The sequence below is a fragment of the Arctopsyche grandis genome, chromosome 13, assembly GCF_051622035.1.
Source record: "Arctopsyche grandis isolate Sample6627 chromosome 13, ASM5162203v2, whole genome shotgun sequence".
NCBI lineage: Eukaryota > Metazoa > Arthropoda > Insecta > Trichoptera > Hydropsychidae > Arctopsyche > Arctopsyche grandis.
In genome coordinates, this window is record NC_135367.1 from 6,549,775 (window position 1) to 6,573,961 (window position 24,187).

General features: G+C 35.6%; 4 protein-coding genes across 6 annotated transcripts in view; all 4 read right to left on the reverse strand.

Annotated features, from left to right (window-relative positions):
- Positions 1-291: 291 nt before the first annotated feature.
- Positions 292-7,694, reverse strand: LOC143920742 (uncharacterized). The gene is made up of 7 exons (XM_077443683.1): positions 7,227-7,694; positions 5,011-5,130; positions 4,697-4,931; positions 4,523-4,616; positions 4,279-4,448; positions 2,709-2,957; positions 292-2,629 (listed from the first exon to the last, which is right to left on the reverse strand). Exons 1-7 carry the CDS (start codon positions 7,608-7,610, stop codon positions 963-965), a joined length of 2,919 nt encoding a protein of 972 aa, XP_077299809.1. The 5' UTR covers positions 7,611-7,694; the 3' UTR covers positions 292-962.
- A 1,725-nt stretch (positions 7,695-9,419) lies between these two features.
- LOC143921548 (apyrase) lies at positions 9,420-12,124 on the reverse strand. The gene is made up of 4 exons (XM_077444890.1): positions 11,093-12,124; positions 10,815-11,024; positions 10,456-10,689; positions 9,420-10,370 (listed from the first exon to the last, which is right to left on the reverse strand). The coding sequence occupies exons 1-4, from the start codon at positions 11,645-11,647 to the stop codon at positions 10,167-10,169; spliced, it is 1,203 nt and encodes a 400-aa protein (XP_077301016.1). The 5' UTR covers positions 11,648-12,124; the 3' UTR covers positions 9,420-10,166.
- A 99-nt stretch (positions 12,125-12,223) lies between these two features.
- Positions 12,224-15,631, reverse strand: LOC143921549 (uncharacterized). Of its 3 annotated transcripts, none has more exons than XR_013261447.1 (4): positions 15,283-15,631; positions 14,874-15,033; positions 12,511-14,792; positions 12,224-12,354 (listed from the first exon to the last, which is right to left on the reverse strand). XR_013261447.1 is itself a non-coding variant. In XM_077444892.1 (4 exons), exons 1-4 carry the CDS (start codon positions 15,437-15,439, stop codon positions 14,120-14,122), a joined length of 912 nt encoding a protein of 303 aa, XP_077301018.1. In that variant the 5' UTR covers positions 15,440-15,566; the 3' UTR covers positions 13,154-14,119. The 3 variants fall into 3 exon arrangements, 2 of the variants coding, with proteins under 2 accessions (XP_077301017.1, XP_077301018.1); XM_077444892.1 differs by lacking the exon at positions 12,224-12,354 and having other exon boundaries at positions 13,154-14,319; positions 14,398-14,792; positions 15,283-15,566; XM_077444891.1 differs by having other exon boundaries at positions 12,225-14,792.
- Positions 15,632-16,184: 553 nt separating this feature from the next.
- Positions 16,185-24,187, reverse strand: part of LOC143920797 (uncharacterized) — a 66,211-nt gene continuing 58,208 nt past the window's right edge. Inside the window, exon 3 of the mRNA XM_077443760.1 lies at positions 16,185-18,083. Coding sequence (XP_077299886.1) covers positions 17,216-18,079 — 864 coding nt within the window. The 5' untranslated portion in view covers positions 18,080-18,083 and the 3' untranslated portion in view covers positions 16,185-17,215. The remainder of the gene's footprint in view (positions 18,084-24,187) is intronic.

A 24,187-nucleotide genomic window follows, 5' to 3' on the forward strand; every position in this document is an offset into this window, starting at 1 on the left:
AAATACCTTTTAAATACATTTAATTGTTTAATATTAAAAAAAATGGTAAAAATTGGTAGAAGTTTTTTCTTATGTTATTATATTCGTATCGTATATGATACGTTTTGTTGGCAGTGGTTTAGCTGTGACGTACATATGTATGTATGTCGAATCGAAACGATAATTATAGTACGGCGAGCGTTATCTTACAGACACACAGACAGAATACCGATATTATATATATGATGTGCTAAAATATATAGTTTTTCAGTCAGACAGGAATATGAATAGGATTAAAAAATGAAAACAGTTTGAAATTTAAATGCATAGAAATTCATTCAAAAAAATCAAATATAAAAAGTTGATGTTTAAAATCCGAAATCGTCATCCTGGAAAATCAGGTCATCAAAACTTTAAATCTCACAGCATTTAAAGAAATATAGAAATATAGGTATACATACATACATACATAATGTATGTATGTAAACATTTTCACAAGTTGACATTACTACTCATAAAACATAAGTTATTTTAGTACTATCACAAAAGACACAAACATTACATATTAATAAAACTACTTAAGGAATATCCATCCCACTTCTACCGAACACCTTGATCTTATTTCTAGAACAATAATGCTACTTTGAAGTAGATTTTGAGGAACCTGGAAGTAGCCTACCGAAATTTACATATAATATGTATTACAGTAAAATTTCATCTTTACACAATTACACAGAACAAAAATACACAAACGGATTCTTTTAAAATCTATAATTGCAAAATGCAACTGAGAAGAGAGTAAAAAAATACTCTTACAATAGTATTAAGATATCACAGAAATTGTATAAAAAAATAAAATACAAATCTCACAAGTAAAATACAAAACAATAAATACTTTAGATTGAATTTAAAGATAAACTAAGCTAAATAATGTCACGACGCGTAAAATTTTAATACTGTTGAAAGAAATGATAATATCAAATTTACGACACTGGCTCCGGTGTCTGACTGGAGTCTCTTTTGCTCATGGATAAATTCTGCACTTCATTGTCGCAGTGCATGCCACTGTCACTCGATATGTTACCTTTGGCGACCTGAGCTATGGTTTCAGCAATAGTCGAGTGCGAAGACAAGTTCAACGCCAACGAAGAAGTCGACAGATTCATCGTAGAGCTATAATCATCCAGCTTTGGAATCTTGGCAGGTGGCGGTGTGGGATCGGTCGAAAAATCAGCTTTGCCGGCTTTCTTCGTCAACTCCAACATCTGATTCAAAAAAGAATCAGGCATAGCATAGTCAGTATAGTCCGTTAGCTTCGGCGGCTTTGAGATCGTCGATATCGACACATCCGGTTGTTTTGTGATGCTCAGATCCGGCGACAGGGAAAAATCTAATTTTCCAGCCGATTTCAAAGCCGAAATGTTCAAATCGGGAGGCAAATACTCCTTGGCCGATTTCATCAAGTCTTGAGCGCTCTTGTAATATAAATTCTGCTCGGAATTCTTATTCACCAATGGGCTGCTCGACGATAGCGGTTTTAATAGATTCAAAGTATCTTGCATCTTTAATAAAGACGGCGAGAGAAACATGTTATTCGCATCCAAAATAGTCTGCGACATGGGATCCGGTATTCCCAAGAGCGCACTAGTGCTTGGGAATTTGCCGCTTTGAAACAATGCATTGGCGATTTCCGCCGAGCTTAACATCAGATTGGACGCATGACTCGGAGACATCGTCGACGCTAAGCTCGCAGCTAGACTAGACGCCGCTGAACTGGCAGACACTGAAGAGTGATTCTTTGATTTATCCGTACTCGTTCTGCCGCTCAACAGATTTGAGTAAATGCTCGGATCGGATAGCTTCGCTCCAGTCAACGTAGCAGCCAAACTGGTGGATATTCCCGGTGGTAAGTTAGCTAATAAGCTACTAGCGGTGAGTGTATCGTAGCTTGACGTCGGCAAACAAAGTGGAACACTAGAAGCAGCACCCAGACCCAAAGTCATTCCTGTTAAAACGTCCAATCCGGGAGGAAGACCGAGATTGCTTATTGAACTTTTAGACGTCTTAGTGGAACTCGGTGGGATTGGTATGTTCAAATGTGTAGGCAAGTCATATTTACTAGATCCCAAAGATCCGAATGCATTTGAAGGGATTGATAAAGGCGGCATTACAGTCGGAAGGCTGACCATTTGCTGCAATGCACTGACAGATGGCACATTCGGTATAATACTGGGTGCAGATTTAGGAATGGGTAATGGTTGTGAAACGGCTAGTAGGGCATCGAGATCTAATTTATCGTCTCCTTCGGTCGAGCATCCTAAAGCATCTTTGATGAAATTCCAAAGCAAACCGTCGCTCTGTTCTCTTGGAAATTTGGCAGCTAAGGAACTTTTCAGTTTGTCGAGATACATAACATCTTGCTTGTACGGGTTGAGAAATTTGATGGATTTTTCATCAGTCGAATTCGCATAGTACTTGACGCTCTTGGTTATTTGTTCCATCGCATGGGGTGACATGTGAGTATCGTGCGAAACGTTATACTGCATAAGAAACGGACGAGCATATTCAGTCGGTCTTTGTTCTGGAGGTGGAGTCACCCAAAAACAGGATAAAGATGACTCCAAAACAGGACTCTCCGGATTGTACGGAGCTGAAATGATAAAGAATAGTCATTTTCTAAAGGCAAAAGCGCACATACTTAACATTTTAAGAGTCAAAATGATAATTACAACAAATAATTCCAATGCACGGAGAATATGTCAGATCACTAGGACCACGTTTTCGTATTTGATATTCAAGTTGACTATCACAGTCCCTTAAGGTCGGCATTGCAGCGTTGACTGGATGAGAATGATACCAACCGATCAAAGTGAGACCCATGCGCTCCATGGATAAATGAATTTGAGCTTCAATCAAAACGGCATGTTTGTCATCGCCTTTAGATTTTAGGCAGGGAAAAGCGTGTGTTACAGCAAGAGCTAAAATAAATAAATCAGAATTAACATAACATTAATAATTAGACTATTGAAAATAGAGTTTCATCACAATTAATCCACATTAGTAATTTTTTATGATTTTTACTTCATCTATGTATGTAGTAATAATAGATGAAGTTTTGTGATCATGCGAAAATTCGAACTCGAGATTTTGACTGATTCGAACTCGGAATCAATCACTGATCACGTTTTCATGATCTAGAAAGAATGTCTGTGTGTGTCTGTGTATTTTGGGAATTTTTTGAACACCGTTAGTCCTATCGAACTGAAATTTAATATCAGTTACTGAAATTCTTATCGATATGACGTAAATTATTTTAAAATTTTTAAGTTGACCGGAAATAGTACCTCCCTTTATAGTTGTCCTCTTTTTTTTAAGTTTTTTAATTCAATTATCTTCCAATCCACTAACCGAATCAGACAAATTATTTACATGTAATAGAAATTATAAATTTTATACCCTAATATTTTTGGAATATTTTAACCTGAACCGAAAGTAGTACTTTTACTCTAGAGAATCGAGGTATTTTACGTTCTTCTCAGAAACCTTTCGGTTTATTGAACTGAAATTTCATATCTATAAGTTTAAGCTTAATACCAAGTTATGTATAAAATTTGGTAAGCATCCATCAACTGGAAGTGGCAGTTTACTCTCGTTCGATCTTTCTTCCACTATTTTTTTCGACCCTTTAAACATGTGTGCTTTCCATGAAAAAATTCAAGTATAATTATTGTATCAATGAGATTTAATAAACCGCAAGTGGGATTTTTCCTCTTAGAAAAGCCAAAAATATTGTAACCACGATTCTTTCCACACCCCTGAACGTATTACGCTGAAAATTTATATTTGTATTCTTTATGTACTAACTTAGAGCTGATAAGGTTATAGTCAGAATTCGTAAACCAGAAGTAGTATTGTTTTTAAAACAATATTTCATTATTTTATTTTGACCTTTTAAATTATTTTTATTTTCTTGATATTTAATATGTACAATAATTATAGTGATATTAAGTAATAAAAAAATTTCGAAAAAAATCCGACAACCGGAAACATAACTTTTGTCTTGTGTAAGTTTCTCTACATTTGAATCGAAAATGCTCTCATAACCGTTACATGTGAACGTGTATGTATGTTTAATTATCGAATTTTATTTTGTGACCTTATTATATTCCTCAAATACATAGATAGTCATGGGTTGGTCACATCCGAATTTTTTTTTTATATTGTACAAAAAAATCATATAATGTCGAAAAATGTCTAATGTGGATTAGTTTCATTATGCAAAACATTCAAATATCATACTGTGTGTGTTGATATCCCATGATCCGGCCAAATATCCACAGACCTCAGATGCCGTTAAATGACAATGTAAATCTAATACAAAGCATGCATTAGTGCTGATTGAAATTAGAAACGGTTGCACTTTTCCGATTGACGAAAATGAAACGGCTTCGACGAGAGTATTTGCATCACTGAAAGTCAAAATAAACATTTAATTAGTACTAAAAATATTCAGAATTACAGCAAATATAAATTCAATACTTACTGTTGCACCAATTTATTGGAAACGGTACTATGTTTGACAACAACACGTTGTGGCGGTGGAGCTGGAGGTTGTTCCACTTCGTTCTCAACTTCATCTGAATTAAAAATATATACAATATTAAAAGTCGATCAATATATAGTATATTAAAATTAATAATATCATCAAAATCGTAACCATCAGTCGGTGTCGTATCTCGCTGCTGTTGTTGCTTTCTAAAATAAGCCGTTTTATAAGCATCCAACTTCCTCCCTTTATATTTGACTGACGCCCATCCACATCCTGACTTTTTGTCCGGATTTATAATTCTTTTACAGTGTATCGCCCAAGCTGACGGTGAGCAAAATATAGTCTCAGTTTCGTGCGATTTTATTTTACCGTCTGGAAGCAGATCGCCGACGAATCTTTGACCCTGAATAATAATTACGAAACACACAGTAGGTTACATCGTATTTTTAAATCGAAGATACAAAATTGAGTATTATATTTACCAAGTATTCGATAGTCATTGCTGCCTCGGCGGGTAGCAAGATCTTGGCATCGAGTAACATCTGCAGCGTAACGGTACGACCTAAAGTACTCGTCTTACTACCAATGTGGGCTTCCAATTCCTGAAACATTAAAACATAGTTGTATCAACACCTCACCAAAAAAAAAATGAAGACTATTGTGCAATTTCTTGTATATTAATGCTAATTCCGGTTGCAATTTCAATAAGACAAACGTTTTACTGTGAATTCTTGGATGGCTGCTTTCTTGAGGGCGCAGAAAAGAAGAAGTAGATAATAGGATTATTGTGCAGTACCAATCATTATAAAAAACAATCATCTTTGAGTCTGGTACGCTCCGTTCTACCAACTCGTAGTATCTCAAGACTCGTTTTCTCAACTTTTCTTCTGCTTAAACAGTATATTGTATACACAAATGTTTTTTGTATACATGTATGTATACCAGCAGAATATACTAGTGGTTAGCATATAATGCTTTGAACCGAGTGGTCACGGGTTCAAATTCCACTGGTTTCTGTTCGCCCGACCTCGGATTTGTGACTCCAGGTCGATCGTTTCCTATCATTGTTTGCCAATTTATCTGATTTTCATTGAAACGATTCCAAAAAATTGGCAACCTTACCCATTTTCTCGCATATATCGAGTTTTTAGCAATCTCGAATTGTATAAAATGCTGCATATTTACAAATTTGACCACAAATGTTTTTGTGGATATTAATTGATATGTATTTATGTACTTTGTATAATATTAATAATATTTGTATTAAATGTGCAATGTTTCTGGCCAGGAAACAGCATTGGGTTAGCTGTCAGGTCTTCCTGATATAATGAGAAATATTTTCTTATACGTGTTTTGAAGATATAAAAACTCGAAGACGATAAAGTTTGGAAAACGATTCTTGACATATTGCAAGTTGGTGGAATAGAGTAGACCCCCTTGACTCATATCCTCATCTTAAGTGGTTGTCCTAGATTTTAAGTTAAACTCTACGCATACGTAATGTTTGTGATTATACCCAGTGGCGGCTCGTGCATAGGAACTGTGGCGCTGCAGCACCCCCAGAAAAATTACAAAAAAATCGCATTTACAACTTGTATTTAGATATATTCGACATACTCATTAATAATGATTATGTCAAATATCTAATCTTTCTTATTTAAATTATATTCACAAGTTGTAAATGTATACAAATGTGATTTTATTGTATTTTTTCTGGGGGTGCTGCAGCGCCGCAGTTCCTATGCACGAGCCGCCACTGATTATACCTAACATGATCATTTATGTTTTTCCTAAAAACGGGACATCTACCAATTTTTAATTATGTACATATGTGTATTCAAGAAAACGCATATTTTTTCATAGTTTTTATTTATTAATTAATGAAAAGAACAGGAATGAACACGTGAAAATAAATAATGTATATGTGGTCTTATATTTAAATATGTTTGGTGTTGATTTCACATAATAATGAAATTCGTGTCAGGATTTCTTAACCGTTTGCCCGCCACCATCTTCTATGGAAGCTTTGCGCGACAAGTCTGAAGTGCGGCTGTCTTCCATAGAATTTCTGAACTTTGCACGGGATTTTGAGCCTTATATGCGCCTGTTTCAACTGTTTTATGGTTCAAAATTGGTTGAATATATTACTGAGAGTTGAATGCCATCTATTCAATTTGTTTAAAGTGAATATATACCAGTCAAAATTAGTTTTTTGTGGAACCATACTGAAACCTCGTTTATGTGACGTCACGTCTGTTGAACAATGGCGACGATACGTCTCAATTGTATGAAGAATGATTATTTGACAATTAAGCCAAAACTACAAGATATATTATGTTTTTAATTGTTTAAAATAATATTTTATATGTTAATTAACATATCTGGTAACTTGAATAAATATTAAAATTTGTATATAAGGTCGAAAACTCGATTGCCAAATTCGCGAAAAAGGTGCCGCGTACAGGGCTTGTTTGCTATATTTATTGCTGCGGGCAAAGGGTTAAAATTAAGTTTGGTAATTAGCATTGCTTTAAGCAACTGCGACTGTAACTGTGTTTCGCTTGTCCACAACTTAATCATAAGAGAAAAGACCCTTTCTATGGGTGGCATAAAAATTGTTACCGTGAGTTGGTCTCTTTTTGAAAACGGGACATTTGGACGGGATAGGCTACCTAAAAACGGGTCACGTTAAGTATACCTCGTCTGTGAACTCATCGTGACTGGCGAGTTCTTCTTTGTCTTCAGCAGCAGTAGTAGTGGTCGAGGATACTAGGGCCGAAGATGTGGACGTCGACGAGGAGGCGGAAGATGCCGACGAGGAGGCTGCGAGGGGAGGGGGAGGGAGCAGAGTTTCGCCGATGGAGCCCTCAGACGGAGCCAAGGCCAGGGCTATGGCCATGGGGGCGGCCGCTGAGGTCGAGGCGACGGTGAGGGCGAGCGGGAGCGGCAGCGGCAGCGGCAGCGGCAGGGCGAGGGGGTGCGGGGGGTGGGCGTGCGCGAGCGGAGGCGGGGGCGGAGGGGCTGCCATGAGGGCCGCCGACAGGTGCGGGGAGGGCGGAGGCGGCGGGGGCGGAGGCTCCATGTCGGTCGCCTGAAACTCTCTCAAGAGCGAAACACCGGCATACAAACGTCACTTGAACTGCACGTAAACACCGCTAGCTTTTTTGGCCGTAACATTTTCCTCTTTTTGACCACCTATATTTTATAAGGCAGCAAAATAAATGGCCAGTATTTTAATCAAATTAAAACGGCGCGCCGTTTGACATAATTGGTTTCGAGGATTATCTCCAGGCAATCGGCTAATAATGGAAACCCCCGAATTGACTTAGTGGTCGGTAACGGCACCCAGTCACTTCCCGCTAGAGTTCTCAGAACTGACAGCGCGAAAGCGTGGGACTGCGTGCCTTGGACCGTGGGACTGCATGTCCGTGTACGTGCCTAAACAATGGAGAAGTAAACGGACGTCTAAGATGCAGTGACCGACCTGCCCTTTCTAAGTAGGTACTTAGGCCATAACAAGGCAGAGAAATGTAATATTAATAGAAGTGGCTTTAGGTTGTAAGACAGGGAAGGTATGTTGACCGTATCCCGGTCTAACGAAACACGTGTTGTGTAGTTTGAAAGAGGATCATTTATTTTTGTTCAATTGGTACAATGGTTATTGTATGTACGAAGAGGTTTCTTCGGAGAAGTGATCTGTTTGAACTCCAGAGGCTCACTCTGCCGGTGGAGGTTGCTGCGTTGCTTAATAAACGTTTTGGGTTGAAGTGTGTCGTGTGCACATATATTGTTCTTGGTACTCGCGCTGCCCTAGTTATGCTGCGAGCGTGGTTTTATGGGTTCATACGCCTGGACGTAGTTCATGGTTTTTATGGGTTCAGTGTGTTCTTCCTTTGTTTCCCAGATACGTGTATAGAAACACGTGTCAACCTTTTTACGAGGCGAGCGTGTGCCATGCGTTAATGACTTCTAAATAATTTTAGCATCAGTCGTATTTGACGCTTAGTGCTCGACGTATGTCCGATAAAAACTTCTCTGTTTGTTTATATTACTCGCAAGATGGGCAAGCATCGGTAAAAATTGCACAATACATTCAAAAACACACAATAAACAAGATGGGATACATTTTTATAAGCAAATTGATTCGATTGTATTCCGTGCGATGTAGCGTATTTATTGAGACGTACCGCGTAAAATTGACAACAATTATTTATTCGTAAGGGCCCCTCTATTCTTATTACATCTTTCTGTTGCAAGGCATTTTGCACGGAGCACTGGCTGTGCGTGGATCTCTTTAATCACCCAATAAATGGACCATTTAATATAAATACTGTCCTTCTATTATTTATTCTGACCGATGAATCCTGGCCGTTTAATATAAATACTGGCCATTTAATATAAATACTGACCTTTCATATTTAAATACCGACAAAATTACAGTAAAATACAAACTATGGGGGATGAACGAATGAGACGACTGGCATGTTAATGCACGTGTTTATTATATGACAGATGAAGGAAGAGTGAGTAGCGCTCTCCGAACCCAGCCGAGTTGGTCCCCACTCGCAGGAAGGTGACCAAACTCGACCATGTCGTATAGTGAGCCGCCACAAAACCATTATTTATTTCGAGCTTATAACAATTGTATCGTTTTCATTGATTATATAAAAAATTATTCACCCCTTTCATTTTTTTCGGGAATCACACCGCACATTAATACCACCCCTATAATCCTAATAATCTGCCACCCCTAAAAAATGCTAGACAAACCCCCATTTTAAAAATATGATACAAATCAAAAATTTATTTATATTATAAATTACATTTTGTATCATAAAATTACTTGGATCAACTGGGGATTCGCGACCATTTTTCAATGAAAAATTCTTTTGTATAAAATATTGTATTTTGGCTATTTTTACATGCTTTTTTCCGTCTTCGGTTTGCTTACCTTCAAAAGTTCCGCCCTTAGGCACTGTCTTATGTGTCTGTGCCCACGGGAAGTCTCTGACATCATACTAGTCATTGGCTATTTAGATTTTAAAGTTCAAAATTATGAAGTACCATCAGATCGCATGGTGAAACGAATACAAACAAGGAAACTACCGTGAATAAATTGTGCCGTCGATCATATTTTCATTCGCTACTAATTGATAGTAATATGTAACGATAGTTGCATATGAAGATTACTGCTCCCTAATTCACTAAAAATATGAAATTTTAATTTACAATTTGATACTATGGGCGGCGGTATTGTTACAAATACGACTATATAATGAAGAGCAGGAAGGAAGTAAAGTAGCTCTGCCAACATGGTCGATTCAGTCCTCTCACAGGATGGTCCCAAACTCGACCATGCTGCAGGATTCCTACAATGCTAATAGTCACAATTCCTGATAATTCTTATTAATTTTATTTTTAGTATTTTGCAACATTATTTAAATGAAATACATTCAAATTAAAATATGCGATCTAAATATGTATGTAATCATAATTTGAGAATACATTTTTAAATTTGAATGAAAAAGCTTCTACCAAAACAATTTTTTTTATTTGCTGTATGTATAATACTGTAAATTTGTTTATTATTTTCACCTATTAGATTTATTTATTAAACATGCGAAAATAAAGATTGGTTTCATATAAATTCTATCCCCTCATATTTCACATTAGAAACAAACGTTTCCTCCATTAGCATGTCACCATTCATACGAAAGGCCGAAATGAATGTGGATGTAGTGCCCTGATACTCCATCGTACGCAGAGCGACGATGGCATCATCATCACTTCCCGGAATGAATTTAAACGACGAAAAACCATGGGTAGGTATTGGCTTTCCAACCTGAAACGGACATAATAATTCGTTGTATAAATTCTTCACAATAAAATATAAAGTATAACTTTTAATACTAATGATTGGTCCTTACGAGAGTCACTTTCCTATCGGAAAAATTGGGATCAGCCGTTATAAGATAGTTACAGCCTTTGCTTTCATCTTTAGTTTCGTTGTAAGATTCCTGAGAGCATCTTCTAGGCAAAAACACCCAACGATTATGATGCGGTGACCACGCTCCCGATTCATGAATCATATAACCTGGCCAATCTATTCCGATACTTTTCCGTATCTTTTTATATTGGTCTACCCACATTTCGTGACGTACCTATAAAAAAATGTAAGTATTAAGCGAGACATGTAAAAAATTTTATGTTAAAAAGGTTATCTAATCACTAAAATACTAGATAAAAAATACAAAACAAAATTCAATAGTATGAAAACTATACTCACTTCACCATGAATATTTATAGCTTTCACCCACATCGGATCATAACTCATGAACTGCCCTCCAGGGGTCGTCCACTCTTTACCCATTGATCCGACATACAAAACCTCACCTCGCACTGTAGCCCATTCAGATTTAAATCCTTTAGTGGCTTTTCCGTTACCGTCAATTAAAACTAACCAAGGTACCACTTTATCATCTACAATTTCGTATACCTACAAACACTTTCAAGTATTAAATATGCGAAAATTAAACATAAAGAAATATGTATACAACCACCTACCATACCGGATCGGTCGTCGAAGGTCAACAACCGACCGTCGAAAACAACTAGCTCCGACAGCTCCATTCCTCGACCCTTCAAGGCATAACTTGAACTCAATATCAACGGGGGTTTAGTGTCCCACGTAACCACCACGGTGTTCAGTGAAGGACTATAACTCAAATAACCTTTTTTCAAGTAACTTTTCCACAGGTTTTTTTTGTTTTCAACTTTTGAGTCAGTGTCTAGATCAGCAACTATTGCTATCCGAAACGACACCAGTCCCCCTGACTTGATGGGTGTGCTGAAGGGATATGTGCGATTGAACGTCCTCGCCTGCGGCACCCAATGGTGACTGTGATAGGAGGCGTCCTGCTTAGTGTAATAGTAGAATATTAACAATAAAACTAAACCAATGAAGACGACTAGGGCTATGAACTGGGTTTGTATGCGGACGGTCCTGTTGCCCACACGATAGGCAGTGGGCGTCCGGAGGGCCATCCTCCAATCTCTCAAAGAATTTCTCATTGGTTCTTCGAAATCATCCAGCAATAGCATTTCCTGACGCGACTGCATAGGCGTTGATGTCGATTTACGAACACTTTCTAATTTTTCCCATATTTGCTATGTATATGGCAGTGTAACAAAAAAAACGTTCGCTATGATGTGTTAAATGGAGATTGAAATATAACCTCTATCACTTTTGCCATATTAAAATTCGCAGGCTAATTTGGTTGTGACTATTGAATTATCTATTTTAATGATTATTTGTGTGATGGTGATTGATGATTTGATAAATTAAACTCAAAAAACGCGTAAGAACACCGTCTCGTCCACGACACAGCTGACGTATGACACTCAGGTGCACCATCCCACATTTGCTCAGAAAAAAATGTAACATTTACAAATTTTTCGCTCAATAAGGGCTAAAAATTCAATTGAATAATAAATCGTATTTAGTTTAATCATATCTTAAAAAAGAGGAACGCCAAACTAGTTTTTTACTCTTTGGATTTTAAAATTTTAAAATGAGAGCTTTGTGATTTTTGTAATAATTTCATACTGCCCAACAAATGTGACCTTTTTTCACTATAAAAAATACGTTCAAATCTAATCCAACTAGGTAAATATAAAATTAAGAAAATCAGTAGTAGGTATTAATAATTTATTCAACGTTTTTCTACCTACTTTCAACATTTTTATGTATGATTTGGATCGATAAACGGAATATTTCGCACATTGCGATCGCGCACACGATAATCGCGAATACGAGTAGAGCTGCTCTAAGGGCCGGGCCACACCGTGCAACTTTGTCGGCGGACTTGTTGCGGATGTGTGCGACAAACAAGTTGACGAGTGTGGCATGTCCCATCTACCTGCATGCATTGGTCTGGTCGCCCTCAACCAAGTTGTTCGCGAGTTGAGCGGTGCGGCCCGGCCCAAAGGCAGTAGCGGCTCGTTAGTAGGGATCCCAAATGATTGTCTTAAAATTTTAATAATATCTTGAACTATAAATAAACAATTTAAAGCTACTATTCGATATTCGATATTCGAATATTTGGGATCCCTACTCGTTAGATTTTATAGTGGGGGGACTGCAGAGATTATTCAGGCTGTAGTAGCTCGTTAACCAAACCGTTGATTGAATGAAAACAAAAATAGCTTGAATATGTACTATACTGGGAGGCTGCAGCCCCGCAGCCCATGTGGACGACAAAAATAGCATGCATTTGTACTGTATTGGGAGGACTGCAGCCCCGCAGCCCATATGCACGAGCCGCCACTGCTCTAAGGTGTGTTCATACCTATCCAGCACGACCCGGATCCTGCAAGTACGGACAGTATTCTTTAGTACATTATATATGGACGCGCATGAATGCGTAAATGCGCATGCGCGAATGTAGTTTGAATACGTCCATATAATGTACTAAAGAATACTATCCGCACTTGCAGGACAACTGCAGGATACGGGTCGTGCTGGATAGGTATGAACAGACCTCTAAAGGTAATTGGTACCCGGTTGTAAACCCAAAATTTGCGCCCCCCCCCCCAAAAATTAAAAAAAAATCAAACATTGTCAGTATATATATATTTATTTTTTTATGGGGATCTAGGGACAGCGAGCTACCCACGTCACTAAGTCTACGTGTCTACACGAAATGCAGACTTTGGTGACGTTGCAAATTTATTTCAATTTTTGTTTTACCGAAGGTGTCGATATATTTTTATATAATTTTATTTTCGTGGAGCTCGGCGCCCTTTGGGGCTTTAGCGGTCGGGTGTTCTGCACCCTCAAATCACCCCTTAGAGCTACCCTGTGTGCGAGATCGAGATTTTAGTGACGTGTGCAAAATCGCTTTGTGCGGAATAATCACCGAACTATTTAGATCATATTAACAGATATTATATATAGCGATGGATTTGACATACTATGTACATGTTTATTATTTTTTTTCTTTTATAGAAAATAGCACAACACAAGGCTTTTCTTCAAATACGTATTAAGTCAGAAAATGTTGCTTGAATCTGTATGTATTCAATTATATATTCAAATTAACAAATTGTGTATTAATTTTGATTGACTTATATAAGTACATATGTAGTTTAGCATGAATAATCATTTATAACTAAATCTTCTATTCGGATTCCTATTGATACGATAATAACAATAAACAAAATATTCATATAGGTATATACAAAGTTTATTTACAAGTGAGATATGTATGTATGTACACCTTCAACAGAATATATAATATTTTCTACAAAAAATATATATCCAAAATACGTATGTATGTATAACATTACATAAAATACAAAGTACATACATATATAAATACACAAATAAATAATTGGTTTGATATCGCATTCAATCATTGTAGTCATATTCGTGCATTTCTCCAAGTTTTGCCGTACTCAAGCCAAGTTGATGGAATATATTGCATAAAATACTGTTCAGCATATACATATCTGATGCCTGCAGATTTTCTTCAGATAGAATGACTACAAAAGTGAATAGTATTTTTAAAAGTGACTATCCATTGTAAATATCTAATTATTATCTAATTCAATTTCAAACGATGCATCTACTTCATCTTTAATGTGTGATGGTGACAAATTTGAATTTGAAACCGAGCTAATAACTGGAGTAGAAAACGACATGGGACAGTTGCTGAACTTATCCCTGGATGAATGCTTAAAAGTGCACGACGATTGTGGGTTACATTCTGATAGTGAGCGCAGTTCCATTTCTGAAACGATATTGCAGACTTTCATTCTAGTTTCAGCGATGAGCTGAGGAGAGAAACTTTTAACAGTAGTGGCCATACTTCTGAAGAATGTATCAACAGGATGTTCAGTGTTATCGCTAGTTTGTTTCTCAGTGAGTAAACATTTCAAAATTTCCTTGCTTTCTTCGCGTACATCTTTACTTCCCTCAATTGGTTTAGTGTCGGAATCACATTTTGGCCTTGTTAGCAGTGTCGGTTCTGAACTGCTACTTGATTCAGTTTTTATTTGCAGTTTTTTATAACTTAGAAAATATTCATCATACTCTTTCGAACCCACGCTCATATAGTTTATGCCATTATCCGGGCTTACATTATTACTGTTGTCATTCTCGTCAGTGTTTAGTAACGATTTTGAGTATTGGTGATCTTCGACGACTTCTACCAGATGATATTCATCATCTTCATTCGTCTCATTTGTATCGTCAATACTCGTTCTTATGAAATGTATAAATATATGTATTATAATTTAATTAAACCATTTTTTGGATTTCATTTAGTACAATAGCAATACTTACTCGGTTGAATTTATAAGACCATCTAAAAATTTCAACTCTTTATTGTTATATTTTGATCTTGAAAAAACCGGTAGACCAGTCTTATAGTCAAGTTGAGATTTTATTTTAAGTTTTCTATATGAATCCCTAATTGTCCGCCATCTTGTTTTACATTCAGGAACTGATTAAGAAAAATAATATACAATTTAGAGGTTATGTTGATATGTCATATATGAACATTGAAAATAAGTTTTTCAAATTAGCTTTAACTATTTTAATAACAATATGCATGTTTAAGTGACATAAACTAAATCCGAATACGTTGTAATATTCAAAACACATAGTGATTTGCGGTTCCAATTCACTCTTTCAGCAAATCGTTCAAAATTTGAATTTGAATATATTAAACAAAAACAAAATTCGATCTCACCAGTTTTGTTCAAGGACAATGCTATTTCTTGCCATATCCGCTCTCTAGTAAGATAGCTGTTGTATTTTTTGTTACTGTTGATGTAAAGATCTGGATTCGTTTTGACTAAATTAATTAATTTGCGATCCAGTGCGTGAGTGTATTTCGTAGCCTTCATTGCAATTCGACGTCAACAATGACGGATCGAGTCTACGCACTGACGCAAACCTCAAATGCGACTGTTTGCCAAAAAACTCCACGCGTCACGGATTGGCTAAATTTAGTATCGCAAATGGCCTGAGCGTGGTTTGCTTCGCAGTTCACGCGTCACGCAATCCCGCAACGCGCATGCGCAATATCAATATGGACTGTTGATTTTTACTATAATGTTACTAATACATTTGCTATAATGTTAATTGCTAGTTTACACTTGTGAAGAGTCTCGGTGATTACAACAAAATGTCAATACCCTTCAGGTATAACACACAGATTACCTAAACACAATCTGCTTTAGGTCATCGACTTTAGTGAGTCTTTAATTAATATTATGTATTAGATGTATTATGAGCATTTATAAGGATTGTAAATAGGTTTTTGAGCTCTTTTTCCTATTATGCTGTAGATTAATTAATGATCAGTAGATCAGTAGCTATTAAAATATATATAAGATGTATTGTGAACATAATTTCGTAATAATAAAAAAATCATTTAAAAATCAAAAAAAATTATTGCTAGTTTTTAACTTATGAATAAATAAAATAAATATTTTCTTCAAAGGGTTACATGATTATTATACTCACCATTTACTTACTCAATTGATCGAATGTTTAATTTTCATTGAATTCTGCTGTAATTATTGATAAAAATTGAATATTTTGCTTACCTCTGTTTTAAAAGTGTATTAAAAAATAAAACAAATTTTTAAATTTTAATTTATTTATTATGTCAAACAACCATATTCAAGTGGAGTTAATACATTGAGTTTGATCCATAGATGGCTCTAATTATTGAGTTTTTTTCTATTAAAAGTACACACATACGTATGTATAAAATTTTTCACTGTCGTTCATTCATTTAAATATTAAATAATAAAAAATAAAAGCATGAAATTTTTCCCATTGCACATGTTCGAAATTATCATTTCTGAAATGGTTCAAATTACATGAACATTAAGTACTTATTATTAACAAATTGAATGCTAAAAATAGTTTTTTACGTTAATATTACAATAATATAATAAGTCACATTCGCACTTTATAATCTAATGTTTAAATTTTATAATTTTAATTGTTTCCTACCTCAATAAATAAATAAATATTATTCTAGAATTTTCTCACGTTAAAAAATAGAACAATTTGAGTATCATTGACTGTGTTCTTACTTTTATCTTACTTATTATATCAATGCCTTATTTATGATGTACAAACACTTTATAATTGTAAATTAATTAATTTATTATTAAGCTAAAAACTAAAAATTAAGTCAATTGTGGACGGAAAATTTACAACCATTAAAAAATGGACAAGTCGAAGTATTTTCTAAATTTAAAATTCATGTGATTTTCTATTACATCCATTTATTTGATGAAATATTTTGTAAATGCTGAATTATTCCTTTTTTTTTTTCGCCTTGTTAAAACTATTGAATTTTTTAGAATGTCTACTTATATACATTAAAATTGTATAAAAATTATTCCTATTTATTACTAGACATTTTGACATAAAATGAAAATAATGGACCAGTCTTCGTTCTCTGGTTTCACCAAATAGGTATCACTCATACATTATTATTTTACATTTCACGAATATAAAAAGATGACATCTATTGCTCAATATCAGCAAATTCTTATACATATAAAAATCTTGGAATTTATCGATTTATTAAGGGCAGTGTTTTTTTCATTCGAATCCCATCCCAGTATTTACATACTGTTGTTGTTATGACTTGTAACGAACTAAGGATAGAAGTTGGTAAGGGCGTCAGAGTACAAGGAATTGTACGAATCTCTCAAGACAAAGATGTCACTGGGTTTACCATTGAAGACATAAGGTCCTTTGTTGATACTAGTGAGTTTTGTGTCGGAAACTGGCTTTTTGTTCGGTTTTTGGTAGCTGTAATCGTTCGGTCTTGAAGGTCTTGAAACTTGAGGACGAGAGAAAAGTTGATTATAGGGATTTACTGCTGGAGCTTGGTAAGTTGGAGCTCCGTTCCATTGGTATACGTTAGTCGGCTTTCCATTCGAGACAAATTCAATCGGAACATTGATAAATGGATTTACAGGTGGTGGAACCGGAGGACCGACTGAGGGTGGTTGTGATATGTAACCCAAACCAGGCACGAACATGTAAGGAGTAGGTGGTAGACGTATATAATAAATGGGCGAGTTATCATAACTAATGGAGTTTGTGTTGGAAAAGTCTTTGTAAGGATTGGGTTTTCTTCTGGAGGGTATAGTACGAGACAAATCTTCATCGTCGTTTTGCTCTATCCTCTCCAAGTTCAGTTCCTCATCGGCGTAATCGTCATCTGCGGCGAAAAGCTGCGGCAAGAAATCGTAGTATGGAAGTGCTTTGTTTTGCCTTTTACTTTCAACGGTTGCTTGGTTTGAGTTGTCATCTGCTGTTGAAGACTTCAAAAAATTCGTCAATCCTAGCACATCCAGCGACTTATCCTGTCTGGTAGCTTTATCTTCTTGCATTTTTGAATCGTCAGATGTTTGGTCTACTGTCGATCTTCTTAATCTTACAAGAAAGGGTGCTGCCGAGGTCGCACAAATCATCGACATCAAAAATACGACGGCTAACTTTGAAGCGGACATCTTTCTGAAACAAAAAAATAATGGATTGAAATCGAATGGGATTAATCCGTTGTTTTTAATAAGCTGTGAAATAGAGCGTTACTGATTATAATTCGAGAGAAATTCTTAAAAAAAAAGTTACTAAACGTTCCATTTGACCGTGATTTCATGTGTTTCTTGTAATGCGTTCTCCATTTCGTTCGCCTACTCAATTGATCGCATCAGTCCTGTCTTACACGACTATAAAAGTAATGCTTGGTGTTTGATGATCCAATTATCATCTCCGTAATAGCACAACTAATTGCAGATCTAACTTTAATAATAATTGAATCCGGTAGCCCCAACAGTTTATTTCCGAATAAAAATAGAGTATGATTTACAACTTACTATGTACCTACATACCTGTATTCAAATGGACAGGCTTAAGGTCTGTTCATAGCTATCCAGCACGAACCGGCAGCAGCGGGTATCCTGCAAATACGGACAGTATTCTTTGGTACATTCTATATGGACCCGCATGAATGCGTGAATGTGCATGCGCGAATGTAGTACGAATGTGTCCATATTTCCCACTGCTTTTTTACAAGGTATTCTAGGCGTTTACTAACTATCTTCGAGAAGAATTATTGCCATTTCCAAATATTTCTTTGGAGTATTAAACTTTCAAGAACGGAGCGTCGAGATCGAACAAGTGTCCCGAACCGGGGTTGAGTAAGACCCCAGTATTTTTTAATCAAAATACAGCTTTTCTTAATACAAATGGGTTCAATATATGTATATCTTATTAATCATTTTATATATCAGCATAAAAAAGTTTTAGTCCTCTAGCATGTGTTTGACTATTTTTGCATTAAAAAATAACGACAACTATCGACATGCAAACGCACATAGGTAAGGCCAAAAGGCGACTGCATGACTCAATAGCCACGCCCCAAAAGCGACGAAAACAATAGCTTACGAAAATATAGCTGTCTCTTTCTCTCGCATTGATTCAACGATCAACAAGAATATGCAAGCGAACAGTCAAAAACATGACTTATTGCTACCGCCTTTAAATCATACTTTGGAACGTAGAAATGTATAAATGTATTTACCCCTTTTCTAAATCATACAAAATCTATTAAAATAAATTTGTTGTAGTTCATTCTAAGAATACAAGAAATTTAGTGTGTATAGTTTTGAAAACCACATAGTTATTACGAAAAACGTAAAAATTTGGGCACTTGCATACCCCACTTCGGTGAGGGACGGTTAAAGGAAAGTATTGACAATCCTTCAATTGTATCGGAACTTAAATTTTGGGCGCCTGAATGCGACAGAGCTTTGCGTCATCGTTTACTTTTCCAACCCATTGCTGCGAAAACGTCTGCTTTCAATAACTCGTCTCTTGTAAAGGCTATCCGGTTCCTTAATATGATAGGTGAACATTTGAATCTGTTTGATTGTCGTGTTGATGAACTGGTCAGTTTCATGAAATTCAACACGAGTCTATTTGAATGAGATGAATGATTGCCAATTTTTATTGTTTTTTTTTTGTAAGACTGGTGTGACGCATTGGGGCAACCTGTCAGGTCACATTGGTCATTATTATTATCTATCCATTTATATAAAGTATTTATTATAATAATAAATCAAATATAAATAAATATAGATTGTACAAACGAATACTATCCGAACTTACAGGATGCTGATGCCGTTTCGTGCTGGATAGGTATGAACAGACCTTTACTCGAGCCGGACAACATACGGATAATAATAGTGAGTTAAAAGTGGAGATCGGTGGTAGGATGGTTGACGTTCAAAGTTGACCATAATGAGTTTAGCGTGAGGTGCCACTGATGGATCAACGCACTTTCGATCCAAGGCCGCAAAGATGCCTCGGTCGTTTTACTATTTTTTGCCAATATTTTCCTCGTGCATCTTTATTACGACGTGCATTAATTTGCATTCTTAATATGTCGCTTGCATCCTGTGTACATATTTCAATTAATACTCTACGGAATTTTATCATTACCCCGAAGAAGATTTCCCAAGATAATATCACGTGATTATATTAAGTATATAAATGGAAGAGATTTTCCAATTATGTTTTTCAAAACTAAATTCAAGCTGCTAGAACCAACAATTTTCAATACTTCAAGTAACATGTATGATACTTTGATAATTATAGACGTGCACTAATGGATGAGCTTATGTACATATATATAGCTAAAGATAAATCAGAATTAATAATAAATGTCTATTCATACTAGCACAGCACGTACCGGCAACCGAACGTAACCAGCAGCATGAAAAGTATTCTTTGGTTCATTTTGCCTGGGGCTGCCCCCCCCCCCCCCATATACGTGAACGGGACGTTGTTTAATGTATCATTATGAATTTGAATTAAAATACTAAACTAACAAAAAATTAATATTGAAACACTCTCATGTATAAACACATCGAATTTTCCCAGAAAAAAAATGTTACCTTCCAAATATATTTTTTTTGTTTGTCTTGCTTTGAAAGATATTTTTTAAAATTCGTTTATCCTACGAAAAAAACAGTTGAATAGGATTGCTTTTCTATTACTAAAAAAATGATTAAAATTCAAATAGACTCATTTTCTTAATATATTACACCCCTCCCTAAAAAGTAATTCCTTACTGGTTAAAAATTTTTCCCCCTCCCCGGGAAAAGCTGAAATGACGCATTTGCATTCATGTCTAACGTGACGTAGACGTAACAGCAGTAGCCGACAAAATCTATTCATGCTACACATCAGTCCATGTCACCGAAACGTATCAATAAAAACCAACTCAATCACTGTACAAAGCAAGAGAGCATAAAAAAGGAGGTTTGTAAAAACATACTACATAATTAACAATAGCGAACCATTTTTTGTACCAAAAGCAATCGGTTACGAGTATGCTCCAGTTAACTTTTCTAATTACAATATTTAAATATTTTGAATTATAAATAAAATTAGAGAATCTAAAAGGATGAAAGGAAGGTCGCAAAGAAGTTGGATGGATTCAATTAGAAAAATGTGTGGGTTGAGATGAATGGAACCGTGTTGGAGAGGCCTTCATCCAGCAGTGGTGGTGAATGACCTTACTGATGATAAATAAATTTATTTTGTTGATTTATTGTGATCCTCAAAAGCCAGTCCATTGCAGAGTTTTTCTACTTTTTACAATTCCTAGCTCATTCAACAGAAAGGTACTTATTAGTAAAATAATCTTACGGACACGATTACATTTTTAGCTGTAATCAGACTTACAACCCTTTTATTGAAATAATACCTTTCTTCCATGCCATTATATTTAAAAGTAAAACTTCCTTTTGACGATGAAATGCATAATGCATTGATAAGTAATCAAATTACTTTATTAAAAAACTGGCCGGAATATAACAGTACAAATCGATATCTTATCTTTCGATTATTTTTTAAACAATAATGCTTACTTTCCATACTAATAATTTAAAATGTATAATTACTATTTAATTATTTAATATATACAATTAATCATGCACACTCGCCTAACAGATTGCTTCAAAGCGATGAGTGTGTTAGACAGATTAAGAACAAAAGAAAAAATACATGAATTACAGAAGAAAAATTCTTACAATAAACAAAAATATAAAAGCCAATTATATATAACAGTTAACAATTAAAATTATCAACTATAAACTGCTCTAGTTGGTCGCGACCCCCGTAACCGAGGAAGCGGTGCAGCGAATGAAAAGAGATATGAAAAATGTCAATGGTACCATCCAGTGAATTGGATGAAAAGGAGGCCTTGAGGAATGGGAGAATTAAAATATGCCACAGTTCTTGCCAGAGAAGTATGAAAAAGGGGACGATGGCGGGTCCAGACCAAACTCTTCGGAGCATGAAGGCGAATCTCCGTCAGAATAGACTGGCATGAGATAAAACCTTTAAATATAGAAAACAAGAACTTTATGAGGGCAACATTCCTCATGTGTTCAAGAGAAGTGCACTATAAACTATAATTGCTTTCTGAAAGACTCAGGAATCTAATACTCTTTGTAAAACCTCACTTAAAATCCCTCGAGCTTAACCCAGTGATCCAAATACATAAATTAACAGATTAATTACACCATATATGTACGTACCACCGACAAGTCGACTGTCTAAAAGAACCAGAACTCGCACATCCCTACTTTCTGTTATATTATAATGTCAAAAAGTCGAATGACAGCTTCATTATTTATGCAATATTAGTTGACAATCTAGTTAGTGCGAGTGAAATGTTAAGAGTATCTTCCGCACATAAAAACACGAATGCACAAACGAGATTTAACATTTACACATTTAGCTAGTCTTGTGACACTTTAAGCTACTTATGTATGTATTTATCGTAGGACATGTTTGATTGCTAAATAACGTTCGTGTCACAATAACAACAATAACAATCAGCACAAAGTGTGTCTATAATAATTCCTGCTCACATTTATGTATGCTCGTCTTGGCAACGTGTATGTGCAATATATTATATAATATAAACCAATTACTCGTATCGGCTTGTTAACACGGAGAATTACCTGCGTGCCATCTTGATCAATTGGTATCATTATTGAAGAGCGATAATCATCGGTTGCTAGTCACCAACAGATTTTTTCCTCACTATTGCTAATAGACACACAATCACGCCTAACAACACACAGTTAGTTATATTTCGGTAGTGGCATCACATACCGAAAAAAAACAACATAAATAAATAACAACCACACTGATCGTAATCTCCGACTATTAATGTACGAATGGGTGTACGCGAATTGAATCCAATTTACGATTTGATCGGCTACATCAATTATTTATATGTACTAGTTTCGGCGTCGATTGATTCCTCTGGCGTCACTGGCTGTTCTGGTGCAGATCAGAATACAAACTAGACGAGTGATGTATGTATTTAAAGCAGTGTTTCTCAATCGAGGTCCACGCATGTTACTCCTTTGGGGTCACTGGCCAAAATATACACCACATTTAACTATAAGAGTGGTCACAATCAGAATCAAATATTGAAATTATATGAAAATTTATCCCAAGACAATTGGAAAAACACGAAAGTACTGAATGTTGATCAATTGATATGGCAACCGAGTTAAAAGATACGATTTATTCAACGTTTTCTATTTATTAACACTCATTGATGATTCGAAGACTTTGTAAATGAATTTTTTGAGAGGGGTCAACTCAAATTTTGTTGATAGTCCGTATGTATGCATGTAACATTCCAAGAAAATTGACGGTATAAGTAGATCAAAAATTTATTGCAGGAATTCTACTTGATTCGGGAACATGATCAGTATGTATAACCAGCAGCATGGTTTAGTGGTTAGGATATAATGCTTTCGATCAGAGTGGTCACGGGTTCGTGTCTGACTGTTTGCTGCTGGCCATACCTTGGTTTGTGACTCCAGGTCGATCGTTTCCTATCAGAGTATGCCAGTTTATATGATTTTCATTGAAACGATTCCTACAAATTGGCATCTCTGTCTCATATCGCAAAAATCTATAAATGCGGCAAATTTCTCAATATATGTTGATTATATTTGCCTTGTACAATGCTTTTATACAATTTTTGACCATAGATGTCGTGTTTAATGTATAATATATAATAATTACGTATTTATAATTGATATTTATTGATATGTATAGTACTCTCGTCGCATTGGAGCGATATGCGAAGACGAGTGTGCATGATTGATTTTTGCAAATTTGATGGAGGAACCGTTTCAACAATTATATCAAGTAAATTGACAAACTCTGATAAGAAAAAATCGACTTGGAGTCACAAATATCCAAGTCTAACCAGCAGTATTAAAGATTAGTCCGGGATCGAACCCAATAATTTCTTGGTGCTGTATATCTATGTATGTAAAAAATAAAATACAATACATACAACATATATTGGTGCTGACTGTTGATACTAGACATTCCTAATTTTTCTCCTTATATTTAAATATTATTATTTATTTATTTTATTACATTTTATACCAGGAAGGCCTTACAGGTAAACCGATATGCGCCTTCCTGGCCAATTACAAACAATGCAGCATTTTAATTACACAAGTCGCTGAATTACGAGACACTGAAAACTCGCAAATTAACGAGACATCTAT

Bases quoted from the DNA above. Each gene is read 5' to 3' on its own strand.
- LOC143921549 (XM_077444891.1), bottom strand. From the start codon at position 15,439: ATGAAGGCTACGAAATACACTCACGCACTGGATCGCAAATTAATTAAT. The intron at 15,034-15,282 runs GTGAGATCGAAT...TTTCTTAATCAG, and splicing joins ATTGTCCTTGAACAAAACTG to TTCCTGAATGTAAAACAAGA. The intron at 14,793-14,873 runs GTAAGTATTGCT...ACATTTCATAAG, and splicing joins GGTCTTATAAATTCAACCGA to AACGAGTATTGACGATACAA.
- LOC143920742 (XM_077443683.1), bottom strand. From the start codon at position 7,610: ATGGAGCCTCCGCCCCCGCCGCCTCCGCCCTCCCCGCACCTGTCGGCG. The intron at 5,131-7,226 runs GTATACTTAACG...TTAATGTTTCAG, and splicing joins ACGATGAGTTCACAGACGAG to GAATTGGAAGCCCACATTGG. The intron at 4,932-5,010 runs GTAAATATAATA...ATTATTATTCAG, and splicing joins CAATGACTATCGAATACTTG to GGTCAAAGATTCGTCGGCGA.
- LOC143921548 (XM_077444890.1), bottom strand. From the start codon at position 11,647: ATGCAGTCGCGTCAGGAAATGCTATTGCTGGATGATTTCGAAGAACCA. The intron at 10,690-10,814 runs GTGAGTATAGTT...ATTTTTTTATAG, and splicing joins CTATAAATATTCATGGTGAA to GTACGTCACGAAATGTGGGT. The intron at 10,371-10,455 runs GTAAGGACCAAT...TGTCCGTTTCAG, and splicing joins CCGATAGGAAAGTGACTCTC to GTTGGAAAGCCAATACCTAC.